This window comes from Erythrolamprus reginae, chromosome 3 (genome assembly GCF_031021105.1).
Source record: "Erythrolamprus reginae isolate rEryReg1 chromosome 3, rEryReg1.hap1, whole genome shotgun sequence".
NCBI classification, from domain to species: domain Eukaryota; kingdom Metazoa; phylum Chordata; class Lepidosauria; order Squamata; family Dipsadidae; genus Erythrolamprus; species Erythrolamprus reginae.
Genome location: NC_091952.1, coordinates 44,995,462 through 45,020,475, shown reverse-complemented (window position 1 = coordinate 45,020,475; position 25,014 = coordinate 44,995,462). Strand labels below are relative to the sequence as shown.

Below are 25,014 nucleotides of genomic sequence, written 5' to 3'. Positions count from 1 at the left end.
CCCGATGATAGGAAGGCCGAGAACCTGATCCGGAGAATGCACCAGCTATGTGCCTGGTCCTTGAGAGCTGCTATGGCAGCCTCCTTCTTCAACCGGGCCTCAATCCTTTGGCTTCGAGACATCCTCCCCAGGTTGGGCCCGGAGGACGCTCGCCTTCGCCAAGACATTAATAAATTGATCGCCTCCACGGAGTTCTCCGCTGATGCCACCTTGGCTGCTTCTAGGTTTTCATCCAGGGCGATGGCTACCAACCTTTCCACTCGACGCCTAATATGGCTCCGCTCTTGGCAAGCGGACGCCAAATCGAAATGGCGTCTTGCAACCGCGCCCTACCAAGGGACCACACTTTTTGGAGAATCACTAGATAAAGTCTTGATCGAGGATAAAGACAAGAAAAAGGTGCTGCCAAGGTCGGCGAGGAGGCAAGACAGGCGGGCGGCCCCGTACTACAGAAGGCAGCCCTTTCAAGCGGACACGGCCGCGCCTGCGGCCTCAAACACCAGGCCATATGGACAGAGCTCCTACACGCAGCCATCCTTCAGGTCCGACAGAACAGGTTATGGAGACAGGAACCGACAGTTCCAACAGCCCCGCAGATCCTTTCGGGGCGGGAACAGAGGAGGGTACCGAAAACAAAAATGACTTACCCATCCAGGTACCCATCGGTGGACGCCTGCAGTCCTTCTCAGGTTCTTGGGCGGCTATTTCCACCGACATTTGGGTGCTAGATACCGTGAAGAATGGTCTGCGCATCAACTTCCTACAGACTCCTCCGGACAGATTCCTACAATGCCCGTCGCTATCTCAACCAAGATGTTCCCTGATTGCCAGGGAAGTACAACACCTGTTGGACATTGGGGCAATAGAACCGGTGCCAGTACATCAACAAGGACAGGGGTTCTACTCTATCGTGTTCTTGGTCCCCAAGACGTCCGGCGGCTACCGCCTGATTCTCAACCTCAAGCAGCTGAACATCTATGTTCGCTACCAACGTTTCAAGATGCATTCCTTACAGTCAATCCTGGCATCCATCCGACACCACGACTGGATGACCTCCATCGACCTCAAAGAGGCGTACCTGCATGTACCAGTTCATCCACATCATCGACGTTTCCTCCGCTTTTGTATACAGGACCATCATTTCCAGTACAGGGCAATGCCCTTCGGACTTTCATCGGCCCCCAGAGCTTTCACCAAGCTTCTGGATGTACTGACAGCCTATCTGGACGACGTAATCATCTTGTCCAGCAGCCCTCAACAGGCCAGACTAGATCTACAACGGACAATACGTTCTCTAGAGACCTGTGGTTTCACGATCAACTATGTGAAAAGCCACCTGAATCCAACCAAACAGCTCTTACATTTGGGAACTCTGATAGACTCTGCAGCCGGAATCGTTTACCTGTCATCAGAGAGGCAGCAGAGGGTGAGGACGCTGATAGCTTCTATTCAGCACCGCACCAGGGTCCCCTTGGCCCTTCTATCCCAGCTGCTAGGAGTCTTCATCTCCTGCATCAGCATCGTCCCATGGGCGCGGCTGCATGCCCGCCCGCTTCAATGGCTCCTCCTCCCCTTCCAAAGAGCACGCATGAGCCACTCCAAACACCAGGTACGTCTCACGTTACCCGTCCGTCACTCTCTGCCCTGGTGGACGTCCCAAGCGCTGACCAGAGGCTCTCCCTTCCTACACCATCGGGAGGTGACGATCACTACAGATGCGAGCCTCTCAGGCTGGGGAGCACATTGCGGCTCCAGAGTGGCCCAGGGTCTCTGGACAGCAGACGACCTGAGGGACCCCAATATCAACTTACTAGAACTAAGGGCAGTCTTCAAGGCACTCCACTCCTTCAAAGACCGGGTAGAGGGACAGCATGTCCTCGTCATGATGGACAACGTAGCAACAAGGGCCCATATAAATCATCAGGGAGGTACGAGGTCGGGCCGTTTGATGGAGGAGGCTCACTCCCTGATTTCTTGGGCGGAAACACACCTGGTCTCGATCCAAGCAGAACACATCTCAGGATCAGACAACACCCAGGCGGATTGGTTGAGCCGCACAACCATCGACCCGGGGGAATGGTCATTGAACCCGGAGGTTTTCCAGGACATTATACACCGTTATGGGGAACCGGTAGTGGACCTGTTCGCGACCCACCTCAACAACCAAGTGGTCCGATTCTACTCCCGGTTCCCGTGCCCGGGAGCCGACCGTATCAATGCGCTCCTCTCCCCACGCCTTCCCTCCGACTTGCCTTCTACCCAGGGTAGTCTCCAAGATACTCTCGGAGCAGGCGGAGGTGATTCTCGTCGCCCCCTTTTGGCCCAGACGACCATGGTTCGCGGACTTGATGGACCTCTCAACCTCCCCGCCATGGAGGATCCCATACCACAGACTCTCCCTCACCCAGGGGTCGTTGGTGCACCCAGAGCCTCAGTGGTGGAGGCTTGCCGTGTGGAGATTGAGGGGGACCGCTTGAGGGCGGAATCCCTGTCGGAAAAGGTCATCCATACCATCCAATCGGCTCGACGCCCGTCAACGACTCGCATTTACCAAGCGACATGGGCAGCGTTTTGTAGATTCTGCAGAGCTCGAGAGATCCCCCCTCGCTCAGCCTCCATCTTACATCTATTAGACTTCCTACAGAAGGGGCTGGACGAAGGGCTGACCCCAAACACCCTTCGCAGGCAGGTGGCAGCTATCGCCACGGTCTTAAGACCAGACCCCCTTCGACCGATTTCCCATCATCCATGGGTTAAAGACTTTCTCCGAGGAGCCTCGAATCTTTCTCCTCCAGTTATCCATCACTTCCCATCCTGGGATTTGACTTTGGTCTTACAGGCCCTTACAGGACCTCCTTTTGAACCACTGAGAGAAATCACGCTTCGCCTTCTATCAATCAAAGTAGCGTTCTTAGTGGCCATCACATCTGCTCGCAGGGTGTCGGAACTCGCGGCATTGTCAGTCCGGCCGGACCTTTGCGTGTTCCACCCAGATCGGGTTACTCTTCGGTTAGATCCCAGCTTTCTGCCGAAGGTCAACACAAGATTTCATAGATCCCAGGACATAATATTACCGGACTTCTGTACCCACGGTTCACACCCGTCAGTCTTACGCTGGCACAAAGTGGACGTCCGTAGAGCTCTAAAGATTTACATTCAACGGACCAGCTCTTTCAGGAAATCAGAAGCATTATTCGTTTCCTTCTTCCCAGGATCCATGGGCAACAAGGTGTCCTCTAAAACTATCAGCCGATGGATCCGGTCCTGCATTATGGAGGCATACAGGACACGTGGGACACCTTTGCCAAGGACAATCACGGCTCACTCTACCAGAAGTGCAGCCACCACTGCCGCCTGGAACACACAGGCGTCAATCGATGACATCTGTCGGGCCGCAACCTGGGCGGCCCCCACGACTTTCATCAGACACTACCGTATAGACTCATTCGCTTCATCGGAAGCGGCATTCGGTCGCAGAGTGCTGCAACGGGTTTGTGTTCAGACACCCCTGGTCCAGCCTATCCCGCCCTAGTTGGTTTGCTTGGGTATATCCCACATTGGACTCTCCGAACAGTGCAGGGGAGAAGGACCGTTGAACTTACCTGAACGGTCTTCTCGCTGCACTGTGAGGAGAGTCCAAACCCTCCCGGCTTCTTGGCCCAGGGGTTCAGTTCGTTACCAGTTTAACTTCTTAGTTAATAAAATTGGTTTGTTTACACTATTCCTTCGTTTTTCTTGACTGAACCTGAGGAGGTAGAGGGGGGCGGGACATAATTATGTTAATTTTTAACTCAGTCCCTGCCAATGAGGCTGAAGAACAACCCACATTGGACTCTCCTCACAGTGCAGCGAGAAGACCGTTCAGGTAAGTTCAACGGTCCTTCGCCCCCTGTCCAATTGTCTCTCCTTATCTCATATATCATATATCTTTTCTTCCCTCATATATCTTCTCCTCTATTTTTATATCTTCTCTTTATATATAATACTTCATGTCTATTCTCTTCAATATGTATTGTGTATTGGACAAAATAAATAAATAATAAATAAATAAATACTTCAGAGCCCTTCCCCATCCCTCAACCAGCACGAAGCCTTTGCTAGTCATCCTGCATTCCACTGAATCTTTCTGCAGAAAATCCCACTCCCCACAACAACACCCCTACATTTCTTGCTTGGGACTCCTGTTGCTTCCGGCTTAATGATGTACATGCTCCTAGGGTTAGGACAGCTACCAAAATTGCGTCATCTGACGTCATGCTTTATGGTAATATCACCTACAATTATGCAGAACACATACAATATTTTGCTACTGAGAATCTTTCTATTCTATTCCATTCCATTCCATTCTATTCTTTTATTATTTTTATTTTTTGCCATTCTTCCTTGTCTGTATGCCTTAGCAACAAATGTAACCCAGTGGGTCTCAAGTTGCTCAATGGAAGTGGCTTACCTTAGATTTAACCAAGCTATATTTAGGGAGAAAACTTCCCAGTTGTCATTCTGTTAATTCTACCTCTCCTTGTCAGAAAGATTGAATAACTGCATTCCTCATTGGGTGGGGCAAAACAAGCATATGTACTTCTGGAGGGTTGAGGGGTCTGCAGCCCTGGCTTTCTTTTTACGAAGAAAAAAAACACAAATTACTTGCACCAATACACTCCAAGCTTCTGGGCAGGTCTCCATTCAAATTCTTGTTGTTCTTTGTAATTTTCACAAACTTGTTCCTGGAGCATAGAGTGCAGAAATCTCCTCTTACAGCAGCTTTTATATTCGAAGCTTGTTCTTTTCTTGTTGATTTAACCATTCTGGTTGTTGACAGTGCATCCAGGGTATATAATAATGTAGGTGAGTATTGATCTACGACAGTGGTAGAAACATAGAAACATAGAAGACTGACGGCAGAAAAAGACCTCATGGTCCATCTAGTCTGCCCTTATACTATTTCCTGTATTTTATCTTACAATGGATCTATGTTTATCCCAGGCATGTTTAAATTCAGTTACTGTGGATTTACCAACCATGTCTGCTGGAAGTTTGTTCCAAGGATCTACTACTCTTTCAGTAAAATAATATTTTCTTATGTTGCCTTTGATCTTTCCCCCAACTAACTTCAGATTGGTGACAAACTTTTTTGGTTCGCATGCCAAAAGGGTGTGTGGGTGTGTGCTAGCATGCATGCATGCGCCCACACTCATTCCCTCCCACACACACATGTGCAGCCCCACGCTGCCCCCTACGCATGCGCACAATCTCACCCCATCCCTGAATATGTTCACAGGTCTCACTGAAGCCTGGGAGGGTGAAAAAGCAGCCAAACAAACAGGAAGTTTAGAAAAACGGACTTCCGGTTTGCCCATTGTGCTGTCTTTTGCCCTCCAGAGGCTTTAGGGAAGCTTCCTGAAGCCCCGAAGTGCAAAAAACAACACAATGGGCAAAACAGAAATCTGTTTTCTGGACCTCCAATTTGCCCCTTGGACTGTTTTTTGCACTCCAGGGCTTCAGGGAGCTTCCCTAAAGCCTCCAAAGAGCGAAACAGCCTTCCTCAAGGTCGAAAATTATTGTCTAGTGCACACATGCGCACTGGAGCCAACATAGGGCAGCGCCTCGTATGCCCTCCGATATGGCTCTGCATGCTACCTGCAGCATGTGTATCATCGGTTCACCATCACTGATCTATGGTATAAAGAGTAATAAAACATAACAAATTTGTTTGTAAGCACAGTTTATCATAATGCACATCACAGCTCTAAGTTAAAACGTCTAAAACTTGGTGGAAGAAATTTCCATGCTTTACCACCCAGAAGATGAACTGCATCTTACACCTAAGCAATTGTAATAGAAACCCTACATTGTTATTCCTAGAACTTGACAACTGCTTAATGTTTCCATTTGAGTAAAGTGGTAGCAAGGATGCTTAACACTTTATCTGTCTTCCCTTTCTTTGCTTAGGATCTTCATAGCCTGGGGGAAAGCTCTGTGTGCATGATTGTTCTTGCAGAGGCCTAATTGGAACATATGGGGGCAGGGGTTGAGAGAAGTGATTTAGAGCACAGAAGTGGTAACCTGAGAATGCTCTCTTCATATAAGATTAGTGTTGGAGATAAGAGATTGAGCTGCAAATAAGCCCCTGGTCTGGATGAAGCTTCTGTCCAAGAACTCACTAGGAGTCCTTAACCAAGCAACTGTCTCATCCATAATCTCCCCCCCTGCAAAACTGACTTATTCTACTGTGCTGATTATAAAGCGCTTTGAAACTGAAGAATTTGAGTAGGTTTTAGAAGCAAGAGCTATCTGAAAAGTTGTTTTAAAATACAATAAATAATAAAATGCAGCATTTTTAAAAACCCAATGGGATTTGTGTGTATTTGTACTATTATCCCTTAATATACAGGGGAACAATATATTCATAGACATCTCCTTAATTTCTGTAAAAATGGTTAAGTCTAGAAGACCCTTCTCTGTGTCTTTCCTTGTTGGTTCTTGCTTCTAAAACCTAGGCAAATTTTCCAGTTTCAAAGCACTTCATAATCAGTACAGTAGAATAAGACAGTTTTGCAAGAGGGAGAATTACGGATGAGACAGTAAGTAGCTTGGTTAAGGCCTACTAGTGAATTTTTGGACAGAAGCTTCATCCAGACCAACAAGTACAGTATTCCCTCGATTTTTGCGGGTTCGAACTTCGCAAAAAGTCTATACCACGGTTTTTCAAAAATATTAATTAAAAAATACTTCGCGGGTTTTCCCCCTATACCACGGTTTTTCCCACCCGATGACGTCATATGTCATCGCCAAACTTTTGTCTGCTTTTAATAAATATTTTTTTTAATAAACTTTAATAAATAAACATGGTGAGTAATAATCTAAATGGTTGCTAAGGGAATGGAAAATTGCAATTTATGGGTTTAAAGTGTTAAGGGAAGGTTTATGATATTGTTCATAGCCAAAAATAGTGTATTTACTTCTGCATCTCTACTTCACGGAAATTTGACTTTCAAGGGCGATCTCGGAACACATCCCCCTCGAAAAGCGAGGGAACACTGTACTGCTAAGCTGATCAGTTTGCAACCCTAGTCCTCTGCTATTCATGCTGTTAATCACCCTGCTTCTTGTTTTTAACATGACAATGACACTTACAAACTCTAATCCTATAAAGACTGTTTACTCTGTTAATCTCAGAAGTTTTGTACATATTTTGTCCTCCTTAGCAGGATTCTTTTGCTCCTAATCACTTTGTGACTGTTATAGATACACCCGGTGACGATTTTCATTTGACGCTTATCTGTGACAGAAAGAAACACATTGTTGATCTGCTGCCCATTTTTCTACTTCCTTACATAATTTTTTTCTCCTTAACACTAGGTTTAGAGCTTTTTCTCTCTGTTTCCACATAGAGTATTTTCTTTTTAAAACCTATTGATAAAGTAAAATCATAGTGAACTTCAGCAAATTGATTAGTGCTAGATATTGTTGCACATTAGGCTAAAAGTTACCCAGGAGCAATGTTATGTTGTTTCACTCTTTTGCCCAACCTTCATTTATTTATTAACAAAAATATTTCTAAAATATCTTTACTCTTCTCCTCAGCTCAAAGGAAGCACCTCAGTTGTCATAATCATTGATATTATAATCATATTCTTATAGTAAAAAGACATGACATGAAGGGAAATAGCGATGAAGAGTGAAGAATAACAATTTAGATATTACTGCCCAACATTACAAAGTTATGTCTAATGATTAGCTGGTATGGATAAAATAGAGGAAAACGAAAGGCAGCCATTTATTATTATTATTATTATTATTATTATTATTATTATTATTATTATTATTATTTAGATTTGTATGTCGCCCCTCTCCATAGACTCGGGGCGGCTCACAACAGTGATAAAAACAATACATGGTAACAAATCTAATAATTAAAATCTAAAATAACAGTTTTACATTAAAAAGTCTAAAAATAAAAAAAAAGCAATAGATAAAATACATACACACAGTCATATCATGCACAAAATTACATAGGCAAGGGAGGGATGTCTCAGTTCCCCCAAGCCTGACAACAGAGGTGGGTTTTAAGGAGTTTACAAAAGGCAAGGAGGGTGGGGGCAGTCCTAATCTCTGGGGGGAGTTGATTCCAGAGGGTCGTAGCCGCCACTGAGAAGGCTCTTCCCCTGGGTCCCGCCAGAGGACATTGTTTAGTCGACGGGACCCGGAGAAGACCAACTCTGTGGGACCTGTTTTCCATTTCTCAACCTGTTACAGCCTGGGAGAGATGGTTTTAAAGGTTCCATCCTTCCTGGACTTTAAGAAAACTGTCCAGATTCTTCTCGTATGTTTATAGTACAGTGGGAAAGTGCACATTAGAGCAGTTTTTCCACGCTGGTCATTGAGTTTGTGTGATAGAGAGAAAAAGGGTTGAGATTTGCCACTTGATCAGAAATTCTGGGAATATTTTTTTAAACCTCTACGTTTCTTGTTCTAGGCACCTAGCAATGTCATCATACAGTTCCATCCTTCCTGGTTCTCTGTTCCATCCCGCAGAGGAAGAGGGAATGCTATGATTACAACTGTATTTTGTGAGCACATGGCTTTGTTTCAGGGGATTATTCTCTCTCTCTCTCTCTCTCTCTCTCACACACACACACACACACTCCCTCTCCCTCTCCCTCCCACCTTTCTTTTAGATATTTTCTCTTATGATGAAGTGAACAGTTGCTGATACCTTTTAATGCAATCAATTAGTTGGATTGGTGCTATCCAATGTGTTCTGGTAGTTTAGCAATTAAAGGTGGGAAAGACCAAGGAAATTCCCATGGTGTTTGTTTTGCTCAGGTTCTATTTATTTATTTATTTATTCATTCATTCATTCATTCATTCATTCATTCATTCATTTAATTTGTATGCCGCCCCTCTCCGTACATTTTCATAATGTAACTCTCTTTGATTACAAATATTCTTTGTTGTGAGAGTTTGCTGTTTACAGAATGAAACAATTCCTTCCTGCAAATAATTATATAAAAATTAATTAGTTTTCTGGGAAGTGACTTAATGGGATATCAGTAAACAAAATGCTTGCAAAGAGTTTTTCAACAGTACTTCTTTGGGCTATTTTCTTTGGCTTTCTGTGATGAAAAATAGATAAGCATTTTCTTTCTTACAAAAACTAGCAGTGCTAATATCATCCTCCACAAATTCTTGAAATACCTTTCTTTCTTTCTTTAAACACCCTCAGTAGAGCTTTTCCTTAGTTCTGTCAGGTTTAGGCATTTGGCTAACATCAAGACAGGTTCCCTAAAATTTCCCAAATTAATCCTATCGTGTTCAACTACTGTTGGCACATGCATTTGCCAGAAAATCAAATAGCTCTAAGAATGCAACTCCCCATCTAATAATGAAAACAATTTAAGTATCCTCTAGAAAGAGAAGGCTGAATGTTGACAAGTTCAAAGGACAGGCAAATACATTCATTCACTTGCAAGCTAAGATACTAACCAGGTATCCCGTAGTCTAATTGCTCTTCTGTTTATATTGTACATGGTCTTCCATGCATCATGCCTTTGCTGAAGTGACAGAATACATTCCACTCTGGGTTGAACATAGAGAGATTCTGGAGGTTTAAGTAAACTCAGTTTGCATGTGTCCTACTTTGATGTCTATTTCTTTAGATAAAATTATTCCATTTTCCCAAATCTATTTTACAAACTTTAGCTCATAACTAATACGTCTCTTGCTCTTTCTTGATTCAAGCACAGTGGTACCTCTACCTAGAAAAGCCTCTACTTATGAACTTTTCTAGATAAGAACTAGGTGTTCAAGGGTTTTTTGCCTCTTCTCAAGAACCATTTTCCGCTTATCAACCCGAGCCTCCGAAACTGTAACCGGAAAGGGCAGGGAGAAGCCTCTGTGGGGCCTCTCTAGGAATCTCCTGGGATGAAACAGGGCTGGTCACAGAACAAATTAAGTTTGTAAGTTGAGGTACTATTGTATTTTTTAGAAGCTTGACTTATTTTTTTCTGTAAACAAACCTCTGATACACATGTGACTTCACTTGTGGGAAAAGGCAGTTTCAGATTCCAGTCTTTTGTCCAATGTAGCCAAATTCTAGGCAGAGTTAAACCTTTTCTCTTCAGTTCATTGAAAGATATGGTTATTTGACAGATTTCTCACCTTTATTATTTTTACAAATAACTCAAGGCAGAGAACTTAACCAACACAACTTTCTCCTGCTATTTTCCCCACCACAACTCTGTGAGATGAGTTGAGATGTGAAAGAACGACTGGCCCAAGGTCATGTTAGCCTTTCTTGGGGTGGGGGGGAGCTGTGAAGCTAAGTTGAAGGATAAAGAACATTCCATCCATGCCACTGGAAAAAGATGAGCCTCTGTCCTGATAGCTATTTTACATGAGTGTTACAATTTATTATTAGAATTCAAAATACACCTCCTGGCTAAAATAATGTTTTCAAAATGCACAGAGAATAAAAACACTGTGTTATTTTGACTCAGGATAAAATGGAAGATAAATCTATGAGTCTTGCAGATCTACTCTTTAGTCCGCTTATATTCTGCTTCTTGGGAGTCAGATTAATTGCACAGCAGTTGGGATTTTTCCAGATCCCTGTCTTGAAGACTGTCCTCATCCTAATAAGAAAGAAATTTATAATGCTAAATATCTCGTGCATCGAAAAGTATTTGCTTTATTTTGGATTGTTTTGAATTTTTGCAGATCTTTTCCACTGAATGTTATCAGAAATTTGTGTTTCTATGTGGAGGGGGGGGGAAGAGTATTTTTTAAAAAATATTTTTTAAAAAATTTATTATTATTATTATTATCATTATTATTAATTGGATTTGTATGCCGCCCCTCTCCGTGGACTCCGTGGACTTTTCATGCACAAAAACACACAACATGTCAGTGTGAAAAACTAATTATCCTCTTAGGTTTAGTAATTGGATGGATCATCTCTAGTTGCAGTAATTGCAGCCAAATACAATTTGGTTCCTATAACTGAATCAGTCTTTTATGTCATAGTATAGGACTTTTGATCTAATCCTCCATGGTGAACAGCTTCAACTCAGTAATATTTAAGAATTCTCCAACAATGCAAACAACTCCTTTGCTTAGCAACAGAAATTCAATTATGGTTGTAAATCAGGGACTGCATATTATATTCTCCTGCTTCAAAGAAGCTATCAGGAAGATTTTTCCCATCTACTGTACATTTTAACCATTGTTAGATAACCATAAAGGTTTAATGTGGAGAACAGTCTCAATGGATAATGGTGGGAAAGAAGTCAAAGGGAAAGGAAAAATAGGAATCTGTACCCATTGAATAATTTTGTTAGCTGATCATTAAATCCCCATAGAGACTCTTTTTGTAACTCTTTTTGGAAGCAGGTAATAATAAATGACTCATGGGAATTATTAAAAACAGTTTGTTAATTGTACATTTGTATGTTTTAATTTGAATACAGCCTCGAGTCATTTCTCATTTTACTGTGTTGTGAAATTGGTATGTTTCTAGATCCACTGAGGATTGTGTTGCTGGAGTTCACTGGAAATGTGATCCCAATCTTACATGGCTCATTAAGTTCCAGGACTAGTGTATTTTTAACTGGCTTTTTGTTTAATGGATTGTTTTGGAAGAGATCAATGCTACAGCAGACACCCTGTAACTACTTGATGTGTCTCAACTAATCTTTCCTCAGTTGTAGATTTTCAAATAATTCTTTTTCCCATGGGCACCATAAGAAGCAGAGACCAAACTATAGTAAATAAAGATAATGTAATCCATTTTAGACATGAGCTGAGAGCCTAGTTTCCTAATATGTCAGAGTTATCCCTGTCCTGGATTTATGAGGTGTTTTTTCTCTCTCTAGACATTCTGTTTTTCCCTACAGCCCACAAGTGCAAAGAACACACTGTCTATATAGCCCACTGTGAAAACAAAAGAATATACTACCAATGCTTTTGGTCAGTCTGGGAAACAGCCCAGCGGGATTTTCTTTTTCATCTAAGCACATCTTGAGTTAAATTTCATCTTTCTCATTAGTTCAGAAAAGCAAAAAGTGTGCATAGATATGAGCATATGTTCATACCCATGCAATCCTTGAATGCATCTCTTATTTCCACTGTTCTCCTCCATAAGGAGTTGTGTTCCATTAGAGCAGTGTTTCCCAAAGTACGCATACCCCCAGAGGTATGGGAAGAGTTTGGTGGGGGTATGCGTTCAGAAAATGTTCTGAAATACATCTTGCCTCTTCTAACTTCATATTTATGGGAAGCTGCTTTTTCCGCATTTGTAGACATTAAGTTGAAAAAAAGGAACAGACTATTGGACGTGGAACCACATCTGAAATTAAAATTAACGACCAGGGAACCAAATTATGATGATTTGTCATCTCAGCATAAACAATTTCATCCTTCTCATTGATCCAAATAAATGTTATTTATAATATAATGTTTATTTATATATTATTATGAATAATTTTATTTTTCCTTTATTATTATTTTGTGTATGTATCAAAAAAAGAAAAATATATATTTTGATTGTTATTAAAATACATCCAATTTTTTTGACGAGCGGTACTAAATGTTACAAAAATTATAGAAGGGGTACACATGTGTCAAAAGTTTGGAAAACACTGCATGAGAGAAAATGTCTTGTGTAAAAATTTTGAAATATAAATTTGAAATAAAATCCTTGAAGTATGAAAGCTCTCTGTGTAAATTATTTATTGCAACTGTTGTGTACAGTATTTCAATCAAAATTAAACTCATTGCGCTTAATTGGAATTTGATTTCTTGGGATTGACGTTTATTTGTTAGTGTTCTGGAAGTGAGTATTTCCATGTTTTTTTTTTCTTAATTCATGTTTAGCCCTTAAATTCCCAGAGAATCCTCTAACCAAATGTGCTTAATATGTGAATTCAGCCAAGGTACACTACTAGTGATTTTTTTCCTCTTAATATGCATTGCCCCCTTGGTTTTCTAAACAGTTGTGTTCATTAACAAGGCCTGGATTATAAATCAGATGTAATTTCCAAAGATAGTTGAATCTACAGATACAACCTATCTAAAAGGTCTAAATAAGAATAGTTGAAACAGATCCATTATTTTACTTTCTTACATTGTTTCCCAATTTTTTCACATAATTAACTGTTAGATTCTGAATGCAGTTCCCAATTGTATTTCCTTTCTACAGGGCTGGTGAGTTCAAAAGGAAATCAGGACTTGGGTTCTCTAACTATCTGCAATGTCCCTTTGCATTTTTACAGAGTGCTTCTGATGGCTTCTGGAAGTCTGTGGCAACCCATGTTCCAAGAGAGCCCCATGAGATCCGAATACTGAATCCATATTTTATACAGGAGGCAGCCTTCAGCTTTATTGGCCTTCCTTTCAACAATGGCCTGATGGGCAGAGGGGTAAGTATACACTGGAGCCTATCCCCAATATGACCCTCGCACTCTTTTGTATTGCAAATGGGGAACCAAGACTAATAATCTAATAATACATTCTTCCCTGCTCTAAACCCTCATCCATATATTGGTGAGTGGATGAAAACTGTGTCACTTTTGGATCTTGTGCCGTGTCCAATATGCTGATAGTAAATGTTAGATTTACCAGATTAACTCCGGGACCGCCTTCTGCTGCACGAATCCCAGTGACCAGTTAGGTCCCATAGAGTGGGTCTTCTCCAGGTCCCGTCAACTAAACAATGCCGCTTGGCGGGACCCAGGGGAAGAGCATTCTCTGTGGTGGTCCCGGCCCTCTGGAACCAACTCCCCCCAGAGATTAGAGTTGCCCCCACCCTCCTTGCCTTTCGTAAGCTACTTAAAACCCACCTCTGCCGCCAGGCATTGGGGAACTGAGATACTCTTTCCCCCTAGGCCGTTACAATTTTATGCATGGTATGTCTGTATGTCTGTTTTGTTTTTATTATAATGGGTTTTTAATTGTTTTTAATATTGGATTATTATTATTATATGCTGTTTTATTATTGTTGTTAGCCGCCCCGAGTCTTCGGAGAGGGGCGGCATACAAATCCAATAAATAAATAAACAAACAAACAAACAAACAAACAATGAATGAATGAATGAATGGGTAAATAAATAAATAAATGGTTTTTTAAAAAGGCTAGAAACCATTCAGAAGAAATAAAAAAATCATGAAATGAAATATGTATGCAAATTTTAATGTTAAATACAGTATAAAAACCCATAGAACAATCCAGGTCACATATACAGCATGCACTATATGGTATTCCATTATGTTTGAGTTTAGCCAATTATGATTCTACTTGTAGCTTTCCTAGCAGGTGGGAGTAGCCAAGTATCTTGTTTGTTTTCAGACTAGGAATATTACATTACATTTTAATTTTTTAATCACTTCAACATTAGTTTCCAAGTATCTTGGGGACAACTGTATAAAATCTAGTGATATCAGACCTTTTGGAGCTTTTGAATGACACTGACAATATCTGCTGTTTATTTTGACAATGAATCCTATCACACACCCAAACAACGCTTCAAAAAGATTGTAAGTGCTCCTGCTTGTCTTTCTGAGTCACTTCCCATCCAGAAAGAAGTTAAACAAGATAATGCACTGACTATATTCTCTTTTAATTTTTATATTCTGGAAAATAATGCATTCCATCATGCTAAATCTGACTAACAGATCAAATGTAGTTCTTGATCCTAAAGAGATTGCTGTTTTGTTTCATGATTACCAGAATTGCTCCCATAAAGACTCAAGACCAAGAACAATGTAGTCCAATCAACATTTTGGACTGCTCTTCTGCTTCTCTGAAATGATCTATGCCAGTGATGGCAAACCTTTTCTTCCTTTAGTGCCGAAAGAACGTGGGTGTGCGCAAGTGCCCATACCCATAATTCAATGCCTGGGGAGGGCGAAAACAGCTCCCCCTGCCCCCCAGAGATCCTCTGGAGGCTGGAAATTGCCTCTTTCCCAACTTCTGGTGAGCCCAGTACGCTTGTGTTTTACCCTCCCCAGGCTCCAAAAGATTCCCTGGAGCTAGGGAGGGTAAAAATGCCCTGCCCCATCCCTCCCTCTGAAAGCCAAAAATGCCATTTAGAGCCTCTGTAGGAGCCAAAAATCAGTTGGCCAGCACACACATGCACGTTGGAGCTGAGCTAGGGCAACAGCTCATGTGCCACCTGTAGCACCTGTGCCATAGGTTTGCCATCGCTGGTCTATGCAGTGCTGAGAAGCTTTGGTTTTCTCCGAAGCTTTTCTCTTCGGAGGGGGAGAGGGGAAGGGAGACTTTAAGGGTCATTAAGTGAAGCTGTCTTGTTTAACAGCCATCACTCCTTGTGATCAGAATGGGCAGGCTTTATTACGGACATAATTAAAGGACTACCTGTATAATAGGCAAATGGACTAGAAAGGTAATATCCATCTGCAGAAGATAAAGCTTGGGCGGGGCATTGGACTGCACTAGATGACCTGCAAGGTTCCTTCCAATTCTGTTAATCTGTAATCTTAACTAGTATCATAGTAAGGAAGAAGTAATAATAATAAAAAGGATACATTCATTCCCACTGTACTCTTTTCCCCCTCCCCCCCATTCTTTGCCCATCAGATTTGCACATACATTTAAATGCCCTAGAATTGAGGGAATTTAATATGCATCTATATTAAATTTCTCTAGCACATTAAATAGACTGTGTGCAAGTTTACATTCCAGAATCAACAGATTGCAGTAGGATATAACTGTAATAAAAATAGAATAAAGTTGCTGAGTGAGGGACCCTGTATAGATTGTCTTGTAAATATATCACATACTGCTTTTTATCCTTTATAGTGAAACTGACAAAATTTTAACATGACTTCATACATCTCTGTCACCTATGTATTTGTCTTTTTCTTTTTCCATTCCATTTTTTTAAAATGGTAATTTTCAAAGACAGTTTTAGTGTGCTTATTGAGTTTCTGAATTTAGCATTTTACAGGGAAGAGTTGTCATATTAGATTGATTCCATGGTCTTGTTCCCAGCTTTAGTATTTTTTTGATTCAAATGAATGGCAAGGATAAATGAATAACAACAACAACAGAGTTGGAAGGGATCTTGGTGGTCTTCTAGTCTAACTCCCTGCTTGGGGAGGAGACCCTACACTACCCAAGCAGGGGGTTGGACTAGAAGACCTCCAAGATCCCTTCCAACTTTCTTGTTGTTGTTGTTGTTATTGTTGTTGTTATTAATTTGCCATTCTTGCCATTCTTTTGAATCAAAAAATTGTTAATACTGGGAACAAGACCATGGAATCAATCTTAAATGACAAGTCTTCCCTGTAAAATGCTAAATTGTATGGATGCATTTCATTACGTACATGTATTTTAACTACTTATTCAACAATATAGTAATCCCTCGTTACTTCGCAGTTCATCTTTTGTGGATTTGCTACTTCACGGGTTTTCAAAGGGGCCTTAAATCCATTGAAAATTTTAAATCCATTAAAAATTCATAAAATTCTTCTACAGTACTACTGTACTCTATTAAAGAAACTGGTAGGATATCACATGTAGTTCCAGCTGAGAAACATTGTAGAATGACTGTTTAATGCAAAGGGTAGGTTTTAAAAGTCCAAATACTTATTAAATACATAAAAAAATATATTTCCTCTACTTCACGGAAATTCGTTTTTCACGGGTAGTCTTAGAACGCATCCCCTGCAAAAAATGAGGGATTACTGGATACATTTCTTGTTTGTTTCAGGAAGATGAATTTGTTAGTACATAACCGACTGTTTCATTCTGACATTGTTAATAGATAAAATGGGGAAGGTCACATTTCCAACTAAAAGTAGAATGAATTAATTTAATTTAATTTTAATTTATTAAATTTATAAGCCACCCAACTCCTTTCGGACTCTGGGTGGCGAAAGAGGGTGGGGAAGAGCTACAGCTCGCTGTCTCAACCAGCCCTACATGGCATTGGACCAGATTACCTTTGGAACCGCCTGCTACCGCATGAATCCCAGAGACCAATAAGGGTCCTGTCGACTAAACAATGTCGTTTGGTGCGCCCCAGGGGAAGAGCCTTCTCTGTGGCAGCCCTGGCCCTCTGGAACCAACTCCCGCCGGAGATTAGAATTGCCCCCACCCTCCCTTTGTTTCGTAAACTACTCAAGACTCACTTATACCGCCAGGCATGGGGGAGTTGAGATATTCCTTCCCCCTAGGCCATTACAAGTTATGCATGGTATGTTTGTGTGTATGTTTGGTTTTATAATAAGAGTTTTTAGTTGTTTTTTATTATTGGATTGTTCATGTTGTTTTATCATAGTTGTTAGCCGCCCCGAGTCTACGGAGAGGGGCAGCATACAAATCCAATAAATTATTATTATTATTATTATTATCATCATCATCATCATCATCTCATCAGGCCTAGTCTCATACAGCAGTAAGTCAACTTTCAATACTTGCTAAGTAAGAGTATGATCAGAACTCATAGCTAGTTTTTTTAAGTACCGGTATTTATTTTCATTTATTTTCATTTTACTTTTTTGATTACTTAGTGGCTTCATAAGCCTAAGCATGTACATGCTAATGCCTAGAAAAAAGAATGAGTTAATGAGTTAAGGTTATATGTTCTGCCCCGTTAGCATATTTATAAGAATGCACACTCCTGTGTCAAGAATAAATAAAAGTTGTACTACTCCCCACTCCCACCATTCATGGTAGGAGGTCTCTTACTTACTATCTTACTATGAAAATATGCTCTATTTTGGCAAATAATTTCCAAACTGGATTATTCAAATGTATTCAAAGCATATTAAAGTTCTGCCTTTTTTTCATCTTGGCATTTGTTACACGGCATCACTTTTAAGAGGAATGTTTTTAGTCTTAAGGAGAAAAGAAAACCACATATAAATCTTTGCCATCCACTTTTTCTTAATTTATTTCTTATTTGTATTTTGAAATATATTATCTTAAACATTCAAGTGATTACATTTTGTTTGGAGTGAAAATGTGATACTATGGAACAGTATGTTGGGAATATAACTTGGTGAGGATTGGATAAATTATGTGTGTATGTACATACAAACATGTACATACATACATACATACATACATACATGTGTGCATGTGTTTGTCTGTGTGTGTGTGTGTTTTCATAGATTTTCATGAGTATAAGTATGTAGGTCTTGGCGTATTCGGATCTTTTCGCATGTAAGATTGATAGATTCTTGCCAACGTTAGTGACATTGGCAAGATTCTATCAATCTTACATGGGAAAAAACCAGAATACGCCAAGACATACATACATACATGCATATATACATGGATGCATACATACATACATACATACATACATACATACATGCATATATACATGACAGAGAAAATAAAAATCAACCACGGAGGTTTGTAATTAAAACCTAATGTTTCATTTCACAAAATCTGCTTGGACATTTTTTAAATAGTTTAGTTTATGAGACTTTAAGAAAACAGATTTTGCCAGTCACACAAAACAAACAATAAACTAAATATTCTGGGAATTTACATAAAAACAATATCAAATAATGATGCAGGTGTAGAGATTTGGAAAATCAGGGCAATGTTCCTTGTGTAGTGAAAATAATGATCCAAGCCAAGACCTTATGATTTCATTAAAGACAAACTTCATGCATTTGTGAGCTGTGCTTTCATGTATAAGAACAATATACAATGTAACCATAAGGAAAAGCATGAAGGGACCTGGCAGAGGTTTTATAATACATCTGGCAGAGGTATTGCGTCCTTTTTCTGTGTAAACCACTGTTTCTCAATTTGGCAACTTTAAGATACTGTATGTGTGGACTTTAAGTCCCAGAATCCTCTACCCCAACATGTTATTTTCTTCAGGATATGAAGCTACAGGTTTTCAAAATTTTATGCAGAGAAGTTCTGCTAGGACAATGTGTTGTCTGTTCTTCCTATCTCAGGGTTACCCTGTTTCCATCAAAATAAAACATCCTCTCATAATAAGCCCAATCAGGCTTTTGAGTACATGGCAATAAGGCCAAGCACTTATTCCAGGATTCAAAAAAATATAAGACAGGGTCTTATTTTGGGGAAAATATGGTATATTCAGAAGATTCATAACAAAGGTCTAGCTCAATGTGTATTGTGATCCTATTCATAACAATGCCAAACACAGCTCTTGCTAGTTACATTTCTTTTAGGATAATCCATTTCATTCTTCCCGTTTGTTTGTTTTCCTTTTCAGATTGCTAGCCCCATTTGAAGGCTATTGAGCTTACTCAGTCTTCCTTGAATGGTTCTGTTTGTCCTTATTTTTTATACTTATGCAAACCTTGTAATCCCAAATACTTCCTATCTTGATATTTAGAAGCTCATACAATAATAGTTTCAATCTTGCTGGCAGCTTTTAATTAAGTTCACTACCAGAGAAAGTGAAACACAGCACAGTCCTACTAAATTGGTGCTAGGAGAGAAATTAAGGATTGTTGTGTGAGCCAAAGAAACGGGCAGTATCTTCACTAAGAAGATTCATTTACAGCAGTGTTTCCCAACCTTGGCCACTTGAAGATATCTGGACTTCAACTCCCAGAATTCTGGGAGTTGAAGTCCAAATATCTTCAAGTAGCCAAGGTTGGGAAACACTGATTTATAGCACCAACTTAGTAGGATGTTGGTAACTTGTATTTATGAAATTTTCTGTTGCATATAGAACAAGATCAAAAAGTCTTAAAGAATTATTAAAAGCCTGTTTAATCAGAGTCCTTTCACAGGGATATACCAAGAGGTATCATAAGAACACACAGCTTGAAGTCTGTGGAGAGGGGCGGCATACAAATCCAATAAATGAATGAATGAATGAATGAATGAATGAATGAATGAATGAATGAATGAATGTCCTCAATAACTGGGGCCAAATTGAATTCCTAATAAAGGATCAAAATATTCCATTCCACTTTCCAAGCTTAAATAAACTTCAGGGTGCTATAAACATGCCACATATGGTAAGAATGTGTTGCCAATTAGTATTGTAATTTTAGGGTTTTTCAACTGGGTTGAGAAGGCAGAGTGTAATGGTTCAAGGCTGATCCCATAGCATTTCATTCATAATAAACAAGAAGGTTTAGGAGCACTTATATCTACTTTGTAACTATATTTTTTTCCAGATGAAACTGAATAATACCGCAAAATACATTAGTGCTTACGCAATAACAATGAATGAAAGATCCATTCCAGATTGGGACACTTGATTTTGAGGCAGAACTGTTTTTGGATTTGGAAATGGGGACATTAATTGAAGATTTGGCTTTACTGGAGATTTGGCGGAGTTCTCTTCTTTACTGGAAATCTTATTCCTCTTTCCTAATGCTGTCAATTTTGGGACATAAATAAGATTTGGGCTATATGATTTTGGTAATATCCATAAGAGGTTTTGGAGCATGCTTCTGCTCCATTCAAATAACAATTCCACTTTCCTATCTGTTTAAGGGAATAAAAGAAGCTATAAACTTCAAAGCTGTATATGGTTGAGAAGTAACATATCCTTATGGTTACCATAAGACTATTTTTTGTTACTGTACAATCTCACTTGTGCTGATTAACTTTCACAATGTATTCTAATTAATCTTTCTTATTTCTGTCCTATATGTACAGATTTTATACTTTTTTTTTCGTTCTTTGCACCATAGGGTCAGATGTACTGTCTGGAATCTGTTTTTTAGGAGTGATAATAGACTTATTGTGTGGTCCTGGTAACTCATAAATTAAGTTTGTGCTATCCTTTTAGTCAGTTTGTTGTCCTGGTGAGAAATGCTATCCATAGAATTAGGATGAAATTAATCACTTCCAGCATGAGAAATTGAAGCTGTCCAAAACTGTTAAAATATTCTCGCTTAATTAAGCAAGACCAATTTGATACTGGGACTAGTTATACAGAAAAGACATCAGCCTTTATGACCACATTGCTCATTGGTCCCAATAGTCAATGTAACCTCAGGACTGCCTTTACAAACCTTGTAATTATTGTATGCAACATTTACACAAATATTACATATTTAGGAAGCAGAACAAAGTAGCTTTTAAAATTGCAGATTTGTATCAAAAGATACTTGTGTGAAAGTTCTCACACAAAATGGAATACAGTGATACCTTGTCTTACAAACTTAATTGGTTCCGGGACAAGGTTCTTAAGGTGAAAAGTTTGTAAGACAAAACAATATTTCCCATAGAAATCAATGGAAAAGCGATTAATGCGTGCAAGCCCACCCCTTTTGCCAGCCGAAGCGCCCATTTTTGTGCTGCTGGGATTGCCCTGAGGCTCCCCTCCTTGGGAAACCCCACCTCCGGACTTCTGTGTTTTTGCAATGCTGCGATTTCACTGAGGCTTCCTTCGCTGGGAAACCCCACCTCTGGACTTCCGTTGCCAGCGAAGCTCCCGTTTTTGCGCTGCTGGGACTCTCCTGCTGGGATTCCCCTGCAGCATCACAAAAACATGGAAGTCCAGAGGTGGGGTTTCCCATGGAGGGGAGCCTCAGGGAAATCCCAGCAGTGCAAAAATGGGTGCTTCGCTGGCAATGGAAGTCCGGAGGCGGAGCATCCCAGCGGCAGCGGTGGGTTTGTAAGGTGAAAATAGTTTGTAAGAAGAGGCAAAAAAATCTTAAACCCCGGGTTTGTATCTCGAAAAGTTTGTATGACGAGACGTTTGTAAGATGAGGTATCACTGTACTTTCTCTACTGTAAAGAAACAACGTAATTTTTCCTGACATAGTTTGGTTTAAGATTCAGTTTTAGTGACTTATTGGCCTCATATGGGATTTTTGTTTGTGTGGGATAACAATACAGTATTCTATTGCTTAAGTTATTTATTTAAACCGTTTATTCATGGATATTATTGGCCTTTTTTCTTATTCCTAGTGCTCAAGCATCCCATGATCAAATACTGATATAAATAAGCATTTAATTTCACATGGACATGAATAGCTTTCACAGGCTGCTTAAATCAAATTTTAAATGGGTAATTATTAAGGTATCCAATAATATATCTCACTAGACTGATCAAACATTCATGAGACTGTATTGAAATTATCTGGATTCTCATTGTTTTAGTTGTTTTTATTTATATTTCTTAAGGTATTTCTTATTGAAACCAACCAGACTCTGGGCAGCATAGAAAATTTACTCAATAAAAACACAATAAATAGAATTAAAAATAAGTTTCATAAAATAAAATTGACTAAAACCATAACCTGAAAGTGAAAAATTAATCCCAAACATTTATTTTAATACAATTAGAACACTTGATGTGAATGATCCTTTCAGCTTTTAAAATTACTTTGCAATTGTTTGGTTCATTATATTTTTTTTTGTCCATAATTGGGAAATGTAGGTTGGGCTTTTAAAAGCATTAATGACTTTCTTTCCCTCAAGCTACTTCAAGCTGGTTAATAAATTTATTGCGTTAGCATTGACTTTTCAAGTCATGGATTTATACTTTTGTCATGTTCTGGCAGCTTCCATTCCCTTGGGGATTAATCTGAGATCAGGAAGTCTCAGTGATTCATAGGATTGTCACCTTCCTAGTTGTTTTGTAGTTTAGTCTTAAGGGTGTTTTGCCCACATGTGTATCTAAGGACTTGACATTCAGTCTATCAGAGTGCTTTCGGTGGGCAGTGGCTGGTCTCCTTTTTGGAGAACTGTAAATCTTCTAACTTCTGGTTTAAATAATTAAATATGTTTCTGCTGTGAGTTAGTAAAATATGTTTCTTATAATATCAGATTCTTTCCAGAGAAGTTGTTCTCAGTTATGAATGATCAAATCGTTTGTTTACTTGTTTGTTTGTTTGTTTGTTTGCCAGAGTGGATTAGCAGACTATAAATAGTGGGAAAAGAGTTAGGAAAAGCTTTCTCTGCCAAAGGTTTCTTCTTCTTTCTGTTTGCGTTTTGATTGGAAAAACCACTCGTCCCTAACGCCTCCATATTTATTTATTTATTTATTTATTTAATTTTATTTTATTTATTTAATTTATCAGATTTGTATGCCGCCCCTCTCCGCAAACTCGGGGCGGCTCACAGCAATAATAATACAATGTAACAAATCTAATATTTAATTAATTTATAAAACCCCAATTTAGAAACCAATCATACATACTAGCATACCATACATAAATTTTATAAGCCTAGGGGGAGGGAAAATGTCAATTCCCCATGCCTGACGACAGAGGTGGGTTTTAAGGAGCTTACGAAAGGCTAGGAGGGTGGGGGCAACTCTGATATCTGGGGGGAGTTGGTTCCAAAGGGTCGGGGCCACCACAGAGAAGGCTCTTCCCCTGGGCCCCGCCAAACGACATTGTTTAGTTGACGGGACCCGGAGAAGGCCAACTCTGTGGGACCTAACTGGTCGTTGGGATTCGTGGGGCAGAAGGTGGTCCCGGAGATATTCTGGTCCGGTGCCATGAAGGGCTTTATAAGTCATAACCAACACTTTGAATTGTGACCAGAAACTGATCGGCAACCAATGCAGACTGTGGAGTGTTGGTGTGACATGGGCATATTTAGGAAAGCCCATGATAGCTCTCGCAGCTGCATTCTGCACGATCTGAAGTTTCCGATTCTTATAATCTTACGCTCTCTTCCCGAATGTCTCAAATTAACTTTATCATGAACTATTAACTCTGTGAATGGTGCAACTCTTAATGTAGAATCCATTCTGTTTATAGCATCCATTAAAGGCAAAACTGCCTCCAACCTCTAGCCAGTAAAATTCTCCATTGTTTAAGTATGCAGAATGATTAACAGGCATTGAATTCCAACTGCAGGAATCTTTGCAATCATACAGGCAAAAATAGGAAAATACTGTGTCTCATATGTGTGTGTGTGTGTGTGTGTGTGTGTGTGTGTGTGGCATATTTTTGCTGATAAGTGAAAAGGAAGGGAGACTAGTATAGATCTATTTGAGCTCTTTTGCTCTCTTCAGCTAGACATATCCTTGAGGGAATTGAACCAGTAGTCTTCTGCCTGCAAGGCAGGATATTAACCTCTAGGCTACAGGCTTGCCTCTGAATCAGCTTGTACCAGGGAAGAGCCATATGCTTTTTTTCTGTCGAATCACCCTGGTATACTCAAATATGGGAGGAAGCATTTCCTCCTTCCATATAAATATATACAGTGGTACCTCTACTTACAAACTTAATTCATTCCGTGACCAGATTCTTAAGTAAAAAAGTTTTTAAGAAGCAATTTTTTCCCATAGGAATCAATGTAAAAGCAAATAATGCATGCAATTGGGGAAACCACAGGGAGGGTGGAGGCCCTGTTTCCTCCTAGAAGATTCCTAGAGAGGCCCCATGGAGGCTTCTCCCCAGCTTTTCTGGCCCTGTTTCTTCCCTAGAGATTCCTAGAGAGGCCCCACAGAGGCTTCTCCCCACCTTTTCCAGCCCTGTTTCCTCCCAGGAGATTCCTAAAGAGGCCCCACAGAGGCTTCTCTCCACCTTTTCCGGCCCTGTTTCCTCCCAGGAGATTCCTAGAGAGGCACCACAGAGGCTTCTCCCCAACTTTTTTGGTCCTGTTTCCTCCCTGGAGATTCCTAGAGAGGCCCCACAGAGGCTTTTCCCCACCTGTTTCCTCCCAGGAGATTCCTAGAGAGGCACCACAGAGGCTTCTCCCCATCTTTTTGGTCCTGTTTCCTCCCTGGAGATTCCTAGAGAGGCCCCACAGAGGCTTCTCCCCACCTTTTCTGGCCCTGTTTCCTCCCAGGAGATTCCTAGAGAGGTCCCATGGAGGCTTCTCCCTGCCTTTTCTGGTTACAGTTTCAGAGGCTCGGGTATGTAATTGGAAAATGGTTCTAGAGAAGAGGCAAAAAAAAACCCCTTGAACACCTGGTTCTTATCTAGAAAAGTTCGTAAGTAGAGGTGTTCTTAGGTAGAGGTACCACTGTATATATGATTGAAGGTTCTCCATTCACATTTATGCCCATATAAGATCATAAATAACATTGCTAATGAAACATTTGTCATTTAGATATTGCCTCTTTATCTTAA

The 25,014-nt window shown here is 40.3% G+C and overlaps 1 protein-coding gene across 2 annotated transcripts in view; it reads left to right on the top strand.

The window, feature by feature from the left end:
- Positions 1 to 25,014, top strand: part of ST3GAL3 (ST3 beta-galactoside alpha-2,3-sialyltransferase 3) — a 251,254-nt gene that overhangs the window by 187,850 nt on the left and 38,390 nt on the right. For both annotated transcript variants that reach the window (XM_070745047.1, XM_070745046.1), the window contains one exon: positions 13,272 to 13,418. In XM_070745047.1, the coding sequence (XP_070601148.1) occupies positions 13,272 to 13,418 (147 nt within the window). The remainder of the gene's footprint in view (positions 1 to 13,271; positions 13,419 to 25,014) is intronic.